Raw genomic sequence first — 20,960 nt, forward strand, 5'->3', positions numbered from 1 at the left:
ATGAAAACACTGTTCCTGACCAATGGGTTAATGGCAGTAAGTATTTTCCTTCAAGTAAGCCATATGTGTGTCTCTTCTCTTGTCAATCATCACATGCTGTCATAGCCTCAGTATTAACCTCCAGCTGCCTATTGATCTGTGCGCCTATTCCACCTTGAATCAAAGCTGTGTGTGGCTCACTCTGTGTAAATGTATTTGCAGGGTTCATAAATTACCTCTGCTCGTTCTCTTGCTCGGTTCCTCACGTCTGCGTACGCGGGGCCGAAACGGATGAGAAAATCAGGGGACTGGAATGGGGAAATGAAAGAGTGTAGAAAAAAGACTGATGAGGGGAGAATAGGTGATAAGGGCAATGAAATACACCGAGAAAGCGGGTCTAAAAATATTTGCTCCACCTAAAAAAGTTGTTTATGGTCTGGCGTAACACAGGAACTTTGTTTTTTCATATGTGAGTTGTGTGGAGCTATGAGAGGTGAACAGAGCTCACGGAAGCGTCTCTTTCTTGAGGCTCTGCTCTCCTAATGCGCTCTGGCGGCTCCGGCCAGATGAGGCGTGAAAAATGTGTCGAAGAGCAGAGGACGTCAGTTCAGAAGTCTCCCTGCATGACTGTCAGACGAGAATGCCCAAAGTACCATTATCATCTCGCGTATGATGACGGAGGAATTACGTTTTTATAAACATTACGTTTTTCACCAGCCGGTCTTCGAATGTTTTATTATCCTCTTGTGGCAAATCCTCGTATGCCTCCAAATTTTTCTCTCGCTGTCATCTTATTTTTCATCTCACAGCTTCACTTGCTCTCTTCCTCTCCATCTCTTGTCCTCTTTATTCCTGTCTGCTTGCATTACGGCATACACTTGTAGCTTCTCTCTCTCTCTCTCTCTCTCTCTCTCTCTCTCTCTCTCTCTCTCTCTCTCTCTCTCTCTCTCTCCCCCTCTCTCTGACTTTCTCTGTCCCCCACCCCATCCGTTTGTGACTTGAATGTTGTGCAGACGCAAGCATTACACAGAAGCACGTTTCTCCTCACACACGCGCACGCGCGCGGTTTATAATATTACAGGTTGCCATGTGATGATCGCTGCCCGCCGGGCACGAAATACAGTATCTGTCATCTGAACAAAACTGTCGACATCCCCTCCCTCTTTTCTCCGCTCTGCCTCCCCCTCCTCTCCTTTTTGTGAGTGTTCCCTTCTTTTTCCATTCGTTACTCACAATCTGCTTCTTGTATCATCCATCACCCTCTGAGCCGAGAGGAGAGGAGTATGAGCGCACGCGGCGAGAGAGGACAGAGAGCGCGAGAGAGGGAACACGGCGCAGACTGGGATTCAGTCAGCATCTCCTGAGTCTCTCCCTCTAGACGTATTTCACATCTGTACCGGTTCAGCTGTTGTTCGCTGTCGGCGTGGAGAGGAGCAGAAAACAAGCGCGTGATGTTGGTCGGGGCGGACTAGAGCGGAAAGCGCCGGGACTGGGAGAAACTCGCGCTCGCGCACTCCGCGGACCCGGGATCAAAGACAGACATCATCTTCTACGACCCGCCTCCCAGTCTCTCTCTGTCTCTCTCACCCACACACAGTGCAGGCACTCATGCACGACGGGATGTTGTGTCGTTAGACTGCACGTGAGGTGCTTAGAATTGCCATTGGATGTCCGTCGACCGTGTGTGTGTTTGCACGTGCATGTCTTATTTATTTATTTAAAAGGGGATGAGATAGTTTGAAATGTGTTAGATTTTATTTTAAGTCATCTTTATTTTTCCTCAAACATCACACAAACAAATAGGAAAGTTAGAGAGACCTTTGAAGAGAGCGAGAGAGACAGATGGTGTGATGGAGAGGGGCTGTTGGATGGGAAAAAAAGAGGCTGGTGATGGAGAGAGAGGAGGATCCTGGCATTTGGAGGGCTGAACCGAAGGAGGAGGAGGAGGGAGACCCTTGGGCAGCATCTTCCACTCCATCTCCACCCTCTTACACTGCTTAACTGGAGCGAGATCTCTTCAGCTTCACACAGTTATCTGCTGTGTGTGTGCTCTCTGGTCTACTCTGATATTTATGTATAGGAACAGCTCTGACCTGTAGCGTTCAATGGACCCTCTGTTTCTGATTGGTCAGGAGACAGTTTGGCTATGGTTTCAGGGGGTGTGTTTACCTTGGTTTGTATTTCTTGAAATAACCACACAGTTCCTCCTTCCCTGTCTCCATCCATCCATTTCTCATTCTTTCTGCAAGACCATGTTACAGCGGTCAGTGGGGTTCACATTACATAATCCGCTCTCATCTGGTGTCGACGTTCAGTTTACATTTTTCACAGCGCCTTACAGTGCCACAGTGTCTCTCCATGTTTGTGTCAAACCTGCTGCTTGATGAAACGTTGTATTTCGAGATATATTATTGATGTGGCTGTGAAACTCTAATGAGGTGAAAAACGGACAGAATAAGATGCCAGAAGGTGCCTTGGACTGACAAACGCTGTGTGCTGATCTCCCCGCAGGTGTGTGCGTGTCAGCGATGGACCTGAAGGAGAGCTGTGGAAGCGAAGCCAGTCGTGAGACCGGGAGCATGGGAGGCCCATCGTCTTGGCAGTCGTTCACCCACAGCAGCACGCTGCACGGTTTACGCTTCATCTTCCCCTACTCTTCCTCCTCCCATCGCTCTGCTTCACGCCGGCTTCTTTGGGGCGCCGCCCTGCTGGCCAGTCTGGTGCTGCTGGTCCTGGAGAGCACGGAGCGGCTGGCCTACTTCCTGACCTACCCTCAAGTCACCAGCGTGGACGCTGTGGTTTCTGGGAGCCTGGTCTTTCCTGCCGTCACCGTCTGTAATCTCAACGCCTACCGTTTTACACGGCTCACGCAGAATGACCTCTACCACGCCGGGGAGCTGTTGGCCTTGCTGGATGTGCACCTGCAGATTCCCGATCCGCAACTGGCCGAGCCTCACGTGCTGGCCTTCCTCACAGAGAAATCCAACTTCACTAACTACCGGCCCAAGGCCTTCAGCATGCTGGAGTTCACAGAGCGAGTGGGTCACGACCTTAAGGAGATGATGCTTTACTGCCGTTTCCAGGGCCAGGAGTGCAGCCACCGGGACTTCAAAACCGTGAGTATCTGCAAGATGCTTCGTTTCACCTAAGGCTTGATATTCTGGAAGGTGTGCATTTCACCTCTCTGGACCAAAGAGTAGTGGGCTCAGACCTGTGAGCCTTAAAGTCTGTGTATTTGTAATCTTTGTTCTAGGTTTGTAAAGACGTTAAGGTATTGATTGTTGCTTATGGTGAAGTTCTGGATGTTAAGCTGTGGAGTGAGCAGTTTCACTGCTTTTGTAAGCTTCTCTCCATCTGTATATGACAGAAAGAGTTGCAGTGAAAGTTAGTCTGGACCAGACAGCTCTTTGCACTCTAACTGCGACATCATGCCTATACCGATGCTAGCCCATTATAATCCGAAATTCTGTCCGCACTGGATGCGGCGTGACATATGCCTTGTTCTTAATAGGTTGTACTGTCTTTTGTCAAGTCACATAGCCCCACTCGCATCCGGTGTAGATAAGGTCTTAGTGTACTCTTCAGTATTTTTGCGTAGCTGAACATACTGAAGGTCTGGGAACTTTGGTCTGGTATTTTGGCTGCTTTCATTGGTCGCAAGAGGCCATAGGACTGACAGGTAAAGAAAGCCATCACATTTCTTTTGTGCTGCGTCACGTTCAGAGGCGTGGAGAAGTGTCCCCACAGCTACTGAAAGGTGTACTTTCACAAACGTGTCAAGAGTTAACAGCACGAAACAAATATTTAACAGTTTATTCTGTTCATCTCGCATACATTTAAGAATTTAGTGTTTAGTCGAACGTGATGCATTTTTGTTGCAACCGATGTAAGTGCGTCAGTGGATCGGACGGCTTTGTGTTGTTAAAGAACGCGACACGTACGTCTTCTGGAAATTCTTATAATCAACCCAATCAGATGATGACTTTGAATGTGCTGAAGTGTTTCCTAGAATGTGTGCCGTATGCATCAGATGTTCAGCCAACAGTCCAAACTTCTGTAATGTGATGCACTCATGATGAGTTGGTTATCTGTAATAATATGTTTATTTCCTACAGTACTTGTAAGGATTCAAAACAGACTGTATCTCAGCTGATGTTTTGTGATGTCCCATAAAGACATGCTTCTGTTTTATTACTTAATATAACAAATGATATTATCCACATAACAGTTTGAGTGTCAGGATGTATTATTTTTGCTATATTTTACTCAAGAGTTTGTGTAAAACCTGATGATATGTGTTATCTCAGGCTCAACATAACTTGAGAACATTCCAAGCAGCATGTGTGTGATTCAAGGGAAGCAAGGACGTGTGACTTTATGCACACTTGAGTTAACACTGTAAATGTTACAAATGTGCATTTTATATATAGTGATGTAGAAGAAGTCTTTGTGGCTTTTATTGGATTGTGACATTTCCATATGACCAGTCATTCCTTCTGCTATATGCATTTACCTATATCCCCAAAACCTGCACAGAGTACTGCATCAAACTGTGTTTTCCCAACGAATTCCAGCCGACTATAATTTGTGACCGCCTTCGCGTTTGTTTTGCAGGTTGGGAGACAGAGCCATTTGGTTGTACACATCAAAAAAGGAACACTCCATCATTGTGGGGTATTGTGTGACTGGTTAAAGTGGTGTTTATTGTCTTACTGGAGATGTTAATGCTGGCCGCAGATGTGTGTTTTTCTCACCACTGACTGCCTGAGATGATGAGGGTTGATAGCTGGTGTGATACTCAGTTGGAGTTCTGCTATTCTCCTCAGGGGTTGAGGTCTGTTTATTCGCCCTCAGTTGGTACACGTGTGCTCTCACTGGTACTAACTGCGCACACACGCTCATTTAAAACAAACTTGCACACATACAGGGATACACCCGCCTTATGTACCAGTTTGGTTTTTGTTTAATGCTGCTTTTCCTTGTCATTGGTCATGTATCGAGTGAGTCATTGTTTTCAGAAGGGAGGCATTATAATGATTTTGCTTCTATTGGATCTCTTTGTTAAGTAGAGCTGTTAAGTTAGCTACTCTTCACATTTGCGACAAACAGAATATAATTACACTATAGCAGTTTATGGAAGTATTACTTTAAATGACTGTCAGGGTATCTAAATAGTATTTTGCGAGATGTAGCTGTATCTGGCACAAAACTAATGAGGATCTCAATTAAGGTGACAGATTTCATTTTAACAGATAATTCCATTAAATTACAATTTATATAACAGAGTTTTTCTCGAATGTCAGAAACATAATGAATCACAGTATTTTACTTCAAACTGTACAATGTTCACAAGCAAAATTTGTACAGGGATTTGAATCAAGAATGGTGTTTTGAGTAGTTCATTTTGAGAAATAAACTGTCAGAACTTAATTTGCTTAATTTATAGACTATTTATGAGAGACAGAGGGGAGGTTCATTTGACGGATAACTCATGTTATAATGAGTTACTGTACTGTTACACAGGTGAAAAATGTAGGCCTTATTAGGAGGGGGGGCATTTATACGAAAACGTATTCAACTGAAAACTAAAACGTTTTGATACGTTGTGGCTGTTTTTAAAACAAACTGTTAAAAAAAGGTCTCAAACTGTGAGTTTTTGGAAACAACGGCAGTGATGTGTCTGTGTAAACTGAAAACCTGTAAAAATCCTGATGTCATGCTCATTTTACGTGTTCAGTCTTTAGACATGTGTGAGTATCCCCAAAACAATAATGGCGGCCTCCAGTACTGTGTTTACCGTACTCAACTGGCCTGGCATGCATAATACAGTGTTTTCAGGCGTTTATGCGAATCCGTGTCAACACAGTTGCTGCATCCCAGTTCGTATACCTAAATAGTATTCGCAAATATAATTAGTATGTCCCAAATTGTAGTATGTTAAAAAGAGTATTCCAAATATTCCCGGATGGTCTACTACTTCCCGTAGAAATTTGAAGTGCAGAATGATGCACACTCTAACGGCTAGTATTACCCACAACTTTAATAAAATTAAATAACTGATGCATCACTAAATTAATAAATATAACTATAGAGTTAACAGTACATATGCAACAATGAGTGAATAAATACTTAAATGGAATTAAGAGCTGTTTTTTGATGTGTGTGACAGTTAATGGCCAGAATGTTGTTTAGGCAACAACGGCCACTTCTGTTTCCTGTTAGTATGTCCCAATGTGTGCATATTGTTTTGCCACACAATAAAATGTATATACTTTTCCATAATAAAAACGGTACATACATTTAGTGCATAGTTTAAGTATGTGAATTGGGACGCAGCAAGATTGTTTTGACAATGTTGGAATGCTTACATGAAACTTAAATAAAAACTAAGAAAAACACATTTCTGTTTTCCGTTGGGCAAACATGGCCTAAGTAACGTTGCTACCAGATTCTGGCTCTATAAAACCTTAAAGGATTCTTTCATACGCTTCATATACGTGACCCCTTAAAAGTTTGGTATCAAAAAAATAATGAAGAGACACACACAAATACAAAGGAATTCTGGATAATAAAATATATTATTATGTTTTTGTAGACCCTTTCATTATATCATCCCATCTCCATCACCTCTTCTCTTTGATCTTTGTTTCTCTCTAGTGCAGGGTTCTTTATATTAGACTATGGCCTGCTCAGTTCAATGTTTATGGCCATACTGTGCTCCCTGATACTCGTTTCATCTTTTCATGTAATTTCTAGTTTTATTACAACAATGTAAATCTGGGTGTGTTAATAGAGGCCTGCATAAGACAAAGATTTATTTTGCTCTGTTTTGCTTGATAAAGTATAGGTAGGTTACAAATGATGAGGAGTTTGGTAAAGAAACCATAAAATGACTACACCTGTTTCCCTGTTATAATTATAACGGGACGCTTGGAATCGCCCACGCGAGAGATGTGCTGCTGAACCTTCACACCTCACAAATGGGACAAAATTAATCAGTGGTTGCAATGTTTGGCATTATGTTAAACAAATTAATATGCATACTGTAAGTCTGGAGGTTTGAATTGCGAGTCAGTAATTCACTTTGTTGTGGAGGCACTGATTTTTTTTCTTTCTCTGATGTACAGAAATGTGCACATCTCAATATGAGAAATATTGTTTATCTCATGTAGTAAATGATGTAGAAAATGATTTTGGCTATGCGGCATCTTTATTGTTTTTTAATGTTTGTTGTGGCAACTTTGACATTCAATCACATTCAGTCATATTTTGTCAAGTCCTGATATAGAGTAAATAGTAGACAATAGCATGCAGTAACAACACAGTGATTATGATTATTTTCAAACTGAAAACATTCACATGCATTGGTATTGTGTCCGACTACACACTATAGAATTGAATGGTTGCTGGCGCTGTTCGATCACCGACATTCTTCAAAATATCTTCTTTTGTATTCTATGGTCGAAATATAGTCGAACAGGTTTGATGTGAAAAAAAGGGGGGAGTAAATGATGAAAGAATTTTTTACTTTTGGGTGAACTATCAGTTTAAGCATTAATACAACTGTTTTGTGGTTAAATTTGTCAGTGTGTTGTAAATATATATACTATTTATAAATAATCAGTCTTCTATACAGAACTCTTAAAATGTTCAGAATAGAACAGAATGATTTGAGCTTTGATTCACAGAATTATAAATAGAGAGGGACCAGGAAAGAGAGATAGAGACCATTATCCCATGAGTCAGATGTACATCTCATCTGTATTACCGAATCGCCCCTGTCACGACTAGTATAAGGTTCATCCCTCTCTCGTCACGGCAGGCTGTGTTATCGCGCGATGATAGGCCAGGACATCAAATGCCTGTGTACGCTGGTTTACTTTGAAGATTCTCTCCAATTTAGAGATAAGTGCTTCCTGTGTAGGCTGCAGATATCAAAGGCAGAGGTTAGTCTGCTATGGTATTCCCTGATGAGATTCTTCACGTGCAGCCGATTTTGTGCGCAATGAGATCACAAACAGGATTTTGTGTATATTGTGTCTGCCCGATTCCTGAAGTCCTGTATGTGGGCTGGTTGAGTAGGTGTTAATATATGCTAACAGTGTGACAGGAAAGAACAGAAAACATGCATTCAGCAAACGTAGAGGAAGAATGCTGTCTTTGTATCAATTCAGTGCTCTCTGTAGTCAAACATGGGTTTTGTGTGCTTTCCCTTCAGAGACGATGGAATCAAAATGAAAAATAAATGACGAAAATGTCAGTAAGCGGTCTTGCTTCATTCCCTTTTTTTGGCATTAAGAATGGGTGTTGTTCAGTGTTACAGTTTTGTTGTAACCTAATCCGTGTCTCTAAAACCGGGCCTATATCCTATCTCAACCTTGATAAGTTAAGTGATTCAAGGATAGACATGAAACGACCATTTTAATTCATTCAAATAAATAATATAAGACTACATAAAGTAATATTATTAACTGTCCAAAGTATTACAAATAATGATAAATAAAAGCACGGATTTGACGGTTAGACTTTGGATTTTAGTGTCAATTCCGCTATTGCAAACACATATTTTACACACAGTATTAAGTTCAATTAGACCAGAAGTAAAACCATACTTTACTTTTTCAAGGGAAAAATAATTAAATTACATTAAATAATTATTTTGTAACATATACGCCCAACACTGGTGCTGTTGTTACTATTTACTAGTGGTGGGCCGTTAACGCAGTGAGACTCTTATCGCGCGATGTCGCCGTTAATTTATTCTCAAAGTTGGGTTGGCAGCTGGGTCTATACTACGCAAGCTATGATGACTTTCACCTTGATATTTTAGCGCGGATGTATACCAGCTTAACTGCACTGTACGGGGCGAGAACGAGATTTTTCAACTCGCATGATTCGCGTCATTCGCGGAAGCAGAAGCCGCCTCATCATCTCATAACCAGGACTTCATTCGCGCGATTCGCGCAGCAAGTAGGTCTATTGGCTCTTTGCATTAACATATAAATCACTCGCGCTTGACACGCCATTCGCGTTTGGTCTGAACACAACATAACGTTACTGTGAAATTACAACATCAAACGTGACGTGCTAACATGGATGCAGCTATGAAGCCGCCGGGTTTGCTTCAGGGAATATTAATTTTTAAGAAGCTTCCCAATAGAAACATCGACAAGACTAAGGTTGTTTGCACCTTGTGCAATGCGGAATTGGTTTAAAAAAAACACTTTCTCTCAACAGGTAGTGGTCTAGCTTTAGTTGAAACCAGTAACTTTGTATTGAGATCTAATGTATTATGGCTCCTGTATGACATATCGCTTGTTGCTCCCTCACTCTTTGTAAATCGCTTTGGATAAAAGCGTCTGCTAAATGACTAAATGTAAATGTACTGTAGGAGCTCTGCCAGTCTCAAGTACCACCTAAACGCAAATCATCCCTTAGCTAATGCGGAAGTAAACACAAGTTCATCTTATTGAATATAATTTAATTTTCATCACCAATTATCATAGTAGAACAGCTTTCTCAAGCAGTTTGTGATGCATTTTGGAAACAGGAGATGAGCCCCTGGTCTAATGCGCCACCTGGCTTGAGAAACCCGTTCTCAAAGACTTACTTTTAGTCATTATTTGGGTAGCACACATATTCTGAATGCCTTCGGCAGAATTCAAATGAGCCATTTTAATCTAGATTAATCTAGATTAATCTTGGAATTAATCTAGATTAATCTAGATTAAAAAATTAATCTATGCCCACCACTACTATTTACTATCAGTCAAGCTTGGGTAATTTATTTTTAGTCTTATAAAGTTTCATTGCTGGTGCCCAAGGTTAACGTTACCATAGAAACAGAGGTATAATATTACAATCCTTGTAATAATTAATATAAATCTGAGTGATAGGTATAGAGACAGATTAATGTGGCATGTGTTTTATCCAAACATAAATCAGTTTGACCAAATATGAAAAAAACATGCAAGCGTAGGGAGATTTGTAATTTATAGCTTTCTGTGGAGTTCTGTGGCATGCTGATGAGCAGATTATCTGTTCAGTGGGTCAAGTAGGAGACGTGGGCCGGTGACTGATATACATTCTCTGTCTTATTGCGCAGCGTTGATGTATTGCCTTTGGTCATTTCCGAATCGTACCCCTCCATTCCTCTCCATCATTTCCTATCACTGTTCTTGTCAGGAATCTCCGAGGAGACAAGGCAGGAGAACCCAAGTGCAGGCAGACAAGGTGGTACAGGGGTTTGAACACAAATTTATTTATAATTAACAAGACAAAAACAGGCAAAACAAAACCCACGTGGGGGAAAAAACAGGACAGGTATATATATAATTTTATACAACGAACAAGGACACTAACTAACTAAACTGATAAAACAAACACTTGATACAAAACACTAACACTGACTAAACTACACTTACTTTGACACGGAACAGGAACAGGAAACAGGAACTGCAAATAGCATACGTACAAGCAGGGCAAACGCAATGAACCGCACAAGACAATGAAACAAGAGGACTCTTAAAGGGAGACAATGACAGGATAATTAATAGGGGACAGGTGACACAGATGAAACACTAAGGGGAAGCTAATGACACGAAATGGCGGGAAACACAGACGAGACTCGGGGAGAGTATGGAAGCCCAAAAGGTCCAACATCTCTCTCCCCACATGAAACAGGGAATTCTGTTTAGGTTCTGCCTCAAGACCAAGAATTAGCCAGACAAGATAGGCAGAACCGTGACAGAACCCCCGCCTTAAGGAGCGACATCCTGACGCTCCTCAAGGAGACTCACAGGACAAGACAGACTGAGACATAGACAAGACTAAACAAAACATGGAAAACAAAATCAGTGGCAGACAGGCAAGAATCAATAGGGGATTAGGGTGACTTAATAAAAATAACAAACAAGGGAGGGGGGGTGGGGGCAAACAAGAAGACATGGGAAGTCCAAAAGGGGGAGGGCTGGGTGGGAAAGTTCCAGCCCTTGGGGACGCGCCAGGGCGCGGAGCCCCAGGAGGCTTGACAGGGGTAGTCCTGGGGGGAACCGTCCTAGTCCCCTGCAGGACTGGAGGGCTGGACCACGGCTGGAATGCCGGGCTGGACCAGGGTCTGAAGATCAGCCTGACAGGGTTGGACGGCGGCTGGGCAGCCGGACTTGACGGCGGCTGGGCAGCCGGACTTGACGGCGGCTGGGCAGCCGGACTTGACGGCGGCTGGGCAGCCGGACTTGACGGCGGCTGGGCAGCCGGACTTGACGGCGGCTGGGCAGCCGGACTTGACGGCGGCTGGGCAGCCGGACTTGACGGCGGCTGGGCAGCCGGACTTGACGGCGGCTGGGCAGCCGGACTTGACGGCGGCTGGGCAGCCGGACTTGACGGCGGCTGGGCAGCCGGACTTGACGGCGGCTGGGCAGCCGGACTTGACGGCGGCTGGGCAGCCGGACTTGACGGCGGCTGGGCAGCGCTCTCTGACGGCGGCTGGGCAGCGCTCTCTGACGGCGGCTGGGCAGCGCTCTCTGACGGCGGCTGGGCAGCGCTCTCTGACGGCGGCTGGGCAGCGCTCTCTGACGGCGGCTGGGCAGCGCTCTCTGACGGCGGCTGGGCAGCGCTCTCTGACGGCGGCTGGGCAGCGCTCTCTGACGGCGGCTGGGCAGCGCTCTCTGACGGCGGCTGGGCAGCGCTCTCTGACGGCGGCTGGGCAGCGCTCTCTGACGGCGGCTGGGCAGCGCTCTCTGACGGCGGCTGGGCAGCGCTCTCTGACGGCGGCTGGGCAGCGCTCTCTGACGGCGGCTGGGCAGCGCTCTCTGACGGCGGCTGGGCAGCGCTCTCTGACGGCGGCTGGGCAGCGCTCTCTGACGGCGGCTGGGCGGCCGGACTTGACGGCGGGCTTGGTTCCGGCTCCTGGAACGGGCTAGGTTCCGGCTCCTGGAACGGGCTAGGTTCCGGCTCCTGGAACGGGCTTAGTTCCGGCTCCTGGAACGGGCTTAGTTCCGGCTCCTGGAACGGGCTTAGTTCCGGCTCCTGGAACGGGCTTAGTTCCGGCTCCTGGAACGGATCCGCGGCCGGAACGGCCGCTCGGACAGTCGCCTCCCCACGGCGCCCCCCCAAAAAATATTTGGGACTGGGTAGCACCGGACTGGGTAGCTCCGGACTGGGTAGCTCCGGACTGGGTAGCTCCGGACTGGGTAGCTCCGGACTGGGTAGCTCCGGACTGGGTAGCTCCGGACTGGGTAGCTCCGGACTGGGTAGCTCCGGACTGGGTAGCTCCGGACTGGGTAGCTCCGGACTGGGTAGCTCCGGACTGGGTAGCTCCGGACTGGGTAGCTCCGGACTGGGTAGCTCCGGACTGGGTAGCTCCGGACTGGGTAGCTCCGGACTGGGTAGCTCCGGACTGGGTAGCTCCGGACTGGGTAGCTCCGGACTGGGTAGCTCCGGACTGGGTAGCTCCGGACTGGGTAGCTCCGGACTGGGTAGCTCCGGACTGGGTAGCTCCGGACTGGGTAGCTCCGGACTGGGTAGCTCCGGACTGGGTAGCTCCGGACTGGGTAGCTCCGGACTGGGTAGCTCCGGACTGGGTAGCTCCGGACTGGGTAGCTCCGGACTCGGGACCACAGGACTCGGGACCACAGGACTCGGGACCACCGGACTCGGGACCACCGGACTCGGGACCACCGGACTCGGGACCACAGGACTCGGGACCACCGGACTCGGGACCACCGGACTGGGGACCACAGGACTGGGGACCACCGGACTGGGGACCACCGGACTCTGGACCCCCGGACTCGGGACCCCCGGACTCGGGACCCCCGGACTCGGGACCATCGGACTCGGGACCATCGGACTCGGGACTTTAGGGCTTGACACCTCCGGAATACCCAGGGCTCGAGCCGCCCTCCGGATCTTCTTTTTGACCCGCTTGCGACTCGACCTTGTCGATACAGGGGCTTCAGGAGGTGAGGAGGGGAACGGTGTGGGTCTCCCCAAGGTGAGGACACCCACCACAAGGTTCTCCGGAATGGACCCCCACCCAGAACGAGAGGAGGTTGGCTGACAACTGGGAGAGCAGTCCTTATCGAACTACTCTCGAAGTTGCAGCCGTTCAACCAACTGTGGGAACGGCTGATAAACCAACTCCTCCCGCTCAGAAAAAGATGGTGGGTTGTCCATCCCGGCCATGAGGTACGCACTCACCAGTACCTCGGGGACAGATGCCCTCCTGGCCTCAACCTCCCGAGCATAGACCTGCAGTGGTCTCTGGCACTGAGCCGGAAACGGACCACCGCCGGCGTGAGACTGGGAGGCAATGGCCTCCCACCACACAGGGTTGGAGGTGCACGACCAACGGTCAGTGGTCATGGCTGCTGTCTGCTGGGTTCTGTTAGGGCGGTTCATTCTGTCAGGAATCTCCGAGGAGACAAGGCAGGAGAACCCAAGTGCAGGCAGACAAGGTGGTACAGGGGTTTGAACACGAATTTATTTATAATTAACAAGACAAAAACAGGCAAAACAAAACCCACGTGGGGGAAAAAACAGGACAGGTATATATATAATTTTATACAACGAACAAGGACACTAACTAACTAAACTGATAAAACAAACACTTGATACAAAACACTAACACTGACTAAACTACACTTACTTTGACACGGAACAGGAACAGGAAACAGGAACTGCAAATAGCATACGTACAAGCAGGGCAAACGCAATGAACCGCACAAGACAATGAAACAAGAGGACTCTTAAAGGGAGACAATGACAGGATAATTAATAGGGGACAGGTGACACAGATGAAACACTAAGGGGAAGCTAATGACACGAAATGGCGGGAAACACAGACGAGACTCGGGGAGAGTATGGAAGCCCAAAAGGTCCAACATCTCTCTCCCCACATGAAACAGGGAATTCTGTTTAGGTTCTGCCTCAAGACCAAGAATTAGCCAGACAAGATAGGCAGAACCGTGACAGTTCTTTCCTATTAAATTACAGCAATAGCTCATGAAAGTAATTTTACTTGGGTCAAGACCATCTGACATGAACGGCTCTGAAAGAGAATGCAACGAATGAGTCATCATCACAAGGATTTGTTATTTCACACAAAAAATTGCAGTGTGACTTTCCGGTTGATATCTGTATATTTAAAATCAAAATGTTTCTGTAGATTTTATAATTTTGATAATTATAATACTGTGTTTTTCAATTACAAGTGATGTTTTGGGTGTTTACAGTCAATGTTTTAAAGGTAAAATGTATGGATGTACAGTATGTATGTGTAATGTTTACTATTGACAGCAATGCAATATAATATGCATAACTATGTCTTCAGAGATGTATGAAGACCTTACATAATCCAGTGTTATTTTTTTATTACCTTAAAGTGAGCTTTTTCTATCTACATACACAGCTGGTCCCCTGTCTATAATAAATCATATAATAAAATGAATCAAATCTCCAAGCAGAGAAAAGTCTATATTATCATCGGACGATGTCTACAGTGAAACATTGCGATGGACGATGGCAGTGCCAGAGTTATAAAATGAGGCACGTCTTCATGCAATGCGAGCTGTGCAGACATGCATCGTCTTTATACAACTTGGGCTGTGCAGACATGCATCTTCTGCATACAGCACGGGCTACAACACACATCATTATTCATACACTTTAAATCAGGTGGGTCTTGCGCAAACTGTGAGTCCTCTTTTTACAGTGCGAGCTTCAAAGTTAAGTCAGGCCAGTCTGTACAGTGCATGCTTATATGCCCCAGCCATGTTCATATTTGTTCATATAGCGATTTCCAGCACAGGGCAGCGAGAGTCACATGACGAAAGTGAAACATTTGTTGGAATCAAGATACCGGCTCACCATCGTGATGTCTCTCAGCCATCGGCGATGGACGATGGCATCGTCTACCAGCCAAACCCTAATTTTTTGTCCTATTAAATAAATCATATTTTTGACTTCCATTCATGTTATAGACTACCTGAATATTTTTGCAGTGACAATAATGGTTTCAAAGAAACTCAACCAGTTGGCCCACAATGCAGTTTTTTATTTTAATAAATTGTGGGTTATACATTATTTTTATAGTTCTGTCTTTTTGTGATTGTTTGTTTTTAAGTTCAATTTTTTTGTCGTTTTCCAAAGGATATCAACAACTTGGCAAAAACAGGAGAGCCTACAGTCTATCCCAACAAGCAATATTATTCATCAACAAAACTCTTTAAAAGAGAATATATAAACACAGATTGACGTCAGAAATGACAGCTACAAGTGTCCCTTCACATCCCACGATGCAACACTTCAATAAAAAGCGTAAGAGAGCACAGCCGGTGCAGCACAATGTTGGCCAACATTTTCCCTCTCTTTGAATCGCTGCATGACTATTTATTGACCACAACAATACTCCATAATTATACAGTTTCGATCGTGTATTTCTGATGTAGTGAGTCACAGTGCTTGCCTGTGGCGCTCTCTGTGGTTTTGACTTAAATGTGGCGCTGTGTCCTCTCATCTCACTGGAGTCCTGGGATTAATCTGTAATATGCTGATGCTTTGAGTATTAAATCTTCACTTAGATCCAGGGATCTCACTGCTGTGTGATTCTGTCAATTTGGAAAATTTGAAGAGTTCTGTGTGTTTGGAAAAAGGCAACTCTGGGCCAGAGGAACGGGATGAGCTTTTGGACTTGCCCCTATGTTGTATTTAAGTGACTTTTTGGACTTAAAAAGTTGTCTGACTTCTCTATGACCTCCTTTTTCTGTTAAACAAGATCCAGAGTTTATTGTTCTAGTGCCCTACTAAAATTTACTTTGACTGTATCAGATAATTGCTAAAGGGATTCTAATCTTTGCAAGGCGAACTGAACTGTTGTAGATAGCTCAGGGAGGATGCACAGGAGTGCATTTAGGTTTATGTAACTCGGAAATCTATAGACAGGGTTTAGAATGCTGGATCCTGGTCTAAAGTTTAGTGCTCTCGAGAGCCTTGTGCAGATGTTCTTCTGCTTCATTCTCTCAACAGCTTTCTATTGTTTACTTGTGAAAATTGTGTTTTAAAGTGGCCCCTGTATCAGCAGATGTTCTGTGCTTCTTCAACCACTTGTTTGGGATAAATACAAAACACTTGTTTCTATTGTCTGTATAAAGGACTCGGTTCAGTTTAATCGGGAAAACCTGCCTGCCACTATAATATAATGGTTCTATAAGGTAGCATATTGGTTATATTATGGTATTATCGAAAAGCGATCTATTTTTTGACATTTACAATGGTTTACAATAGTATTTCTGTCAAGACCACTATTTAAACAATAGCAATATTTAATGTTAGCGGAATGAAACTGTTCTGGGCAAACTGTATGCCTGAGCGGGAGCGCAGCAATACATTTACCCACACCTGGGGAACTAGAACAGTTCATGATCCGTAACAGGATTAAATTAAAATGATCCCACAGATACAGGCAGATATGGAGGAGATGGGGATGGAGGTGGGTTTTTTGTGGGCCGGATTAAGCAGCTGATAAGGAGCAGAGAAAGGCAATTTAAATAGGACGCAGTCTAGTATGTGTTGTATGACTATTCGGCGGATGCAAGCTAGACTCACGTGACCTGCCAGAACTGATATTTTGGTTGATTTCTGTGAGAAGAAAATCCTATTTGTTTTTATATGCTTGTGTGTGTGTGGCTGTAAGAGGAAATGTGAGATTAAGTTTACAAAAGAAGGTAAATAAAATGCATTTCATACAGTAGCTGAAAATAATTTTACATTCTCATACCCTTGTTTCAGCAGCGTTGTCATGCTAGTAGTTTCATACATGCTAGTGTTTGTTGTATGTGTGTGTGTGATCAGGCTCTGATTAGACTTTGATGATCACTTTGATGATTTGAAGATGATGGCCTGATGATGTGCCATTCAGGAACACGCTGTCCTCATTCATCTGAGTTTAACATTTCCTTTGCCTGGCCTCTCTGAATAACTATTGGCTTATCAAAATCTTCACTTGTTTGAGTATTTTTTAGCTTTCCAGTGAGGTAGACTGATCTAGCTGCATGCTTTTATTTTCTAAATGCTTCTTTGGTTTTTTCTAATCGCCTCACAAAATAGGTTTACAGTTAAGATTGTGGAGATCCGATCTAAATGAAATACTGTCCTTAGTGCTTTCTTTTAAAGCTCAGCATGCTGTAAAGCCCTCACTAAGCTATAGCAATAAAACATTTAGGTTTGTGTTAACTTGATCATTTTGCGTCACACTCAGTGCAAAACATAAATGTTTTCAAACTGTGAAATTTTTTACGATTATACTCGGCTCTCTTAATCACTTGTATTGGTACGCTGCTACCCTCTGTACGGTTTATAATTTCTGAAGAAATTATGTTGATAAAAATATTTTTACTGCTCTGTGAAGCGGAATGGGAATTTGAAGGAATTTAGGATTTTGATTTAGATTTTCACTTTCTGATTTCGGTTCTTTAATGAATTTTTTTATGTAATTCTCTGGAGGAAAATAATGACTTACAGTGGTCAGAAAAGTACACTGAATAATTAGTTTATAACCCTGGATCACAAAACCAGTCTTAAGTAGCATAGGAACATTTTTAGTAAATCCCAAAAATACATTGTATGGGTGTATGGGTGTATTTATATATTATAAATGTTTATTTTTTGGCATAACCATTAGGATATTAAGTAAAGATCATGTTCCACAAGGATATTAAATTACTTTACACAAGTAAATTTTGAACCTTAAATATATGAAAAATTTGTGGATGGCCTGCTTTGGATGGCTCTGATTAACAACTTCAAAATCAAATTTCTCAATATTTATATTTTTTGCACACTCATATTCCAGAGTTTTACACGTTTGTATCTCCGCAGAAATTGTCCTATCCTAACAACCCATACATCAATAGAAAGCTTAGATATTTATAAAATTGACCCACAAGATTGATTTTGTTGTCTGGGGTTACATATATACTAAATACAGTGTGTAGTTATAGGGATGCACGATAAATAATCTGTCATATCGGTGTCGGACGTTAAATGGCCATTTTTAATGTTATCTTTATTGGCCCAATAATAAGATCAGTCCAATACATTAAAGACAATCAATTGTGAATCATTTCTTCTGGTTGAACAACTTTAGGTCCATGCTGCTCACAGTTAAAATCACAGTGATGTCGTGATCATCACTTATTGTTATAGCAAAACATTGTTGATGTAGGTACAGTATGCAGCCATTTATGAATGTGTAAACCCTAGGAGCAAAAGCATATTGTTTGAAGCAGATTGATGTTTGGATTCTTTCTGTCTCGAGACCTGTTAGACTTGCGGCTATTTAGAACATGTTTCTGTTTTGCACTGGAAACCTATAATTTAACAATCTGTTTATACAAAATTATTCAAAAGAATCTTTAACTAATATTAAGTAGGCTCGGTACTTGATTTAAAAAAAAACCTAAATGTTACCTTGTTGTCTGCACTCAATGTTTTAAAAGCAGTTGTCCGTTTTCCAATTCATATTAAGGATGTACCGATATGTAAATTAATATATAATTTAAATATAATCAATATATTGGCCAAAATACAGTATCTTAATGTTAATATAAAATTCCATAAGACTGAAACAAAAGGCAAAAAGTGGCCGAACTGCTTTTATTTGAAAACATTCACTGCACTACAATTATGTACCAAGCCCACTTTACACAAGCACAAGATTTAACCTTCAAACTTTACTGGTATATTTTTTATTTAATAAACAAATTATAGCCACAAGTCTAACAGGTCTCAAGACAGAAAGCATTCATCTGGTTTGAGCAATGTGCTTTTGTTTCTATAATTTACAAATTTAGAAATACTGTTTACATACTGTACCTACATCAACAATGTTTGCTAATAGGATTAATTGACTGATCACAACAAAAGGATAGTGCTGTACTGTGTTTTAACTGTGAACAGCATCTAACAAATGGAAATTATTTATAATTTATCAGCTATAATGTGTCGGGCTAAATTTTATTATCGCCAATAATCTATCGTGCATATCTAATTTATATTTATCATTCATATTCAGATACTCTACATCAGGCAGTATGTCAGTCATCAGCTTCCGAATGATAAAGAATGATCAATTATCATTATGTTTTACATAACAGTGCATCCCTAGAACTAAATATAATAACTAAACATTGTCATATAAACAACCAGTCGGAAGTCCAGCAAGGGGCTGATGGGATGTTGGGATGATGAGTATGTGTGAATTGAGAATACCAATAATCCTGTTAAACTCAGTACATTGAAGCCTTTCATGCAGTGTTATAGCAAGAGTTGAACAAAATTTACATCAGAACTAAATAACACTGTGAACTTTGTAATTTCACACACATTATCAGTTTAAGGGGTTTGGATACGTTCCCCACACAACTTTTTAAAACCTTTAGGGAGGACAAGATATGTAAAAGAGGCTTAAAAGAGCATGAGGTATGAATGTCAAGGAAGAGATTCTATTGAGGAACATCTTTAGTTACTTCCTCAGACCAGGTGTGGTCCCAATTTACAGTATATTGAATAATGTATCCAGTTACTATGGATTCAGGGTTTTACTGACACTTGCCAAACCTCTGCACTTGTCATGTGAAATTAAATGTCAATCCTTATTTCACAACACAGCCTTTAATTTTGGGGGTGTCAGACAATGAACGCATTTATGTGATGTGCTAGGAATGGGCTGCGTCTGGAGAAAGACGAGAGGTTGTCTTAATAGTAGTTTCAGTCTTTAGAGAACCTTTTCACAGAAACAGGAGAGAGAGGAGAACTGATTGAACGGAGCCAAAAGATTTTCTTTCTTTCTACACGACAAGTAGACAGGCAATCTAGACTCCTACAGTCATTCTGCTGGAATTATACAAAGGAAAACAGAGAAAAGGCAAAGAAAAGAGTTGGGGAGAGCAATAAAGAACAGGGTGATGAAACGGGGTGAAAAAGATTGTGTAGTGGGCAGTGTTTTAGACTATTGTTTTGTGCTGTTAGGGGAGCCCCCGTTCACCCCCGCATCCACCCAAAGCACTTCAAAACGCCTTGTACGGTGGTGCAGCGAATGCGGGTGTGTGATGAGCATTGTCATGAGGCCGCAGACGTGTGTGCTGCAAAAACCCACAGATTTATTGCACTGTGCATGGTCTGATGGGATTTGGGCTCTAATGTGTTGCAGAATGACCCATTTTAAAATAAACCTAAACATCAATCTTTAGAGGGCTGTGTTTGCAGGCAGATTGTTTGTGTACAACGCACAATAATTGCAAAAATTTGAATGCAATTGGAAGACATAACCAAAGACTAACTAAAGATTTGACTTTATCAGAATATGTCGCATGAAGAACATTTACCTGATAGTTCTAACAAGCCCTGCGGAGCTCATTGGAAAGGACACGGAAAGGTTTTATTATATCCAGGACACAGCTGTCTCACAGGAGTCGGCTGTCTCGTAAACAGCCCGGCTCTCTTTATTACACTATGTCAGGCACAGATAAAGCGTTGTAATATTACTTCAACACCCCAAACTGGGTCTCAACCCTACATAATGTATCTCGCTACTTTTTAATGCAGATAATTACCTAACTAGACACTTCCTCAAGGACATTCATCTATTCCTGTTACTCTGTAGAAACTACATGGACGTACTGTCAGATTAATCCCTGTATAACATCACAGTATGTTGTGGGAACGCTGTATTAAGTATCAGTGTTTGACATTTGAATGCACTTTTCAGTGGGATTAAGGACACTCAAATCATGTCACATCACATGACCTCTGACATTTACTTTTTTTCCTGTAATCAGGCATTGTGACTTTCTTATTTTATCTGTCTGACAGTGTGTGTTTTTTCTCTTTGAGCTCAAGGCTCCCCAGCGCTCTTCTGATGTGTACTGCTGTAGATCCTGCTGTTTTGAGAGCTCTCTCTCTGTGGGATTACACATACATACATC

The 20,960-nt window shown here is 43.1% G+C and overlaps 1 protein-coding gene across 1 annotated transcript in view; it reads left to right on the top strand.

The window, feature by feature from the left end:
- The first annotated feature begins 1,169 nt into the window (after window positions 1-1,169).
- LOC130425857 (acid-sensing ion channel 2-like) overlaps window positions 1,170-20,960 on the top strand; it is a 105,777-nt gene continuing 85,986 nt past the window's right edge. The window contains exons 1-2 of the mRNA XM_056752271.1: window positions 1,170-1,626; window positions 2,491-3,095. Of these exons, the coding sequence (XP_056608249.1) occupies window positions 2,508-3,095 (588 nt within the window). The 5' untranslated portion in view covers window positions 1,170-1,626; window positions 2,491-2,507. The remainder of the gene's footprint in view (window positions 1,627-2,490; window positions 3,096-20,960) is intronic.

This window comes from Triplophysa dalaica, chromosome 7 (assembly GCF_015846415.1).
Source record: "Triplophysa dalaica isolate WHDGS20190420 chromosome 7, ASM1584641v1, whole genome shotgun sequence".
Lineage (NCBI taxonomy): Eukaryota > Metazoa > Chordata > Actinopteri > Cypriniformes > Nemacheilidae > Triplophysa > Triplophysa dalaica.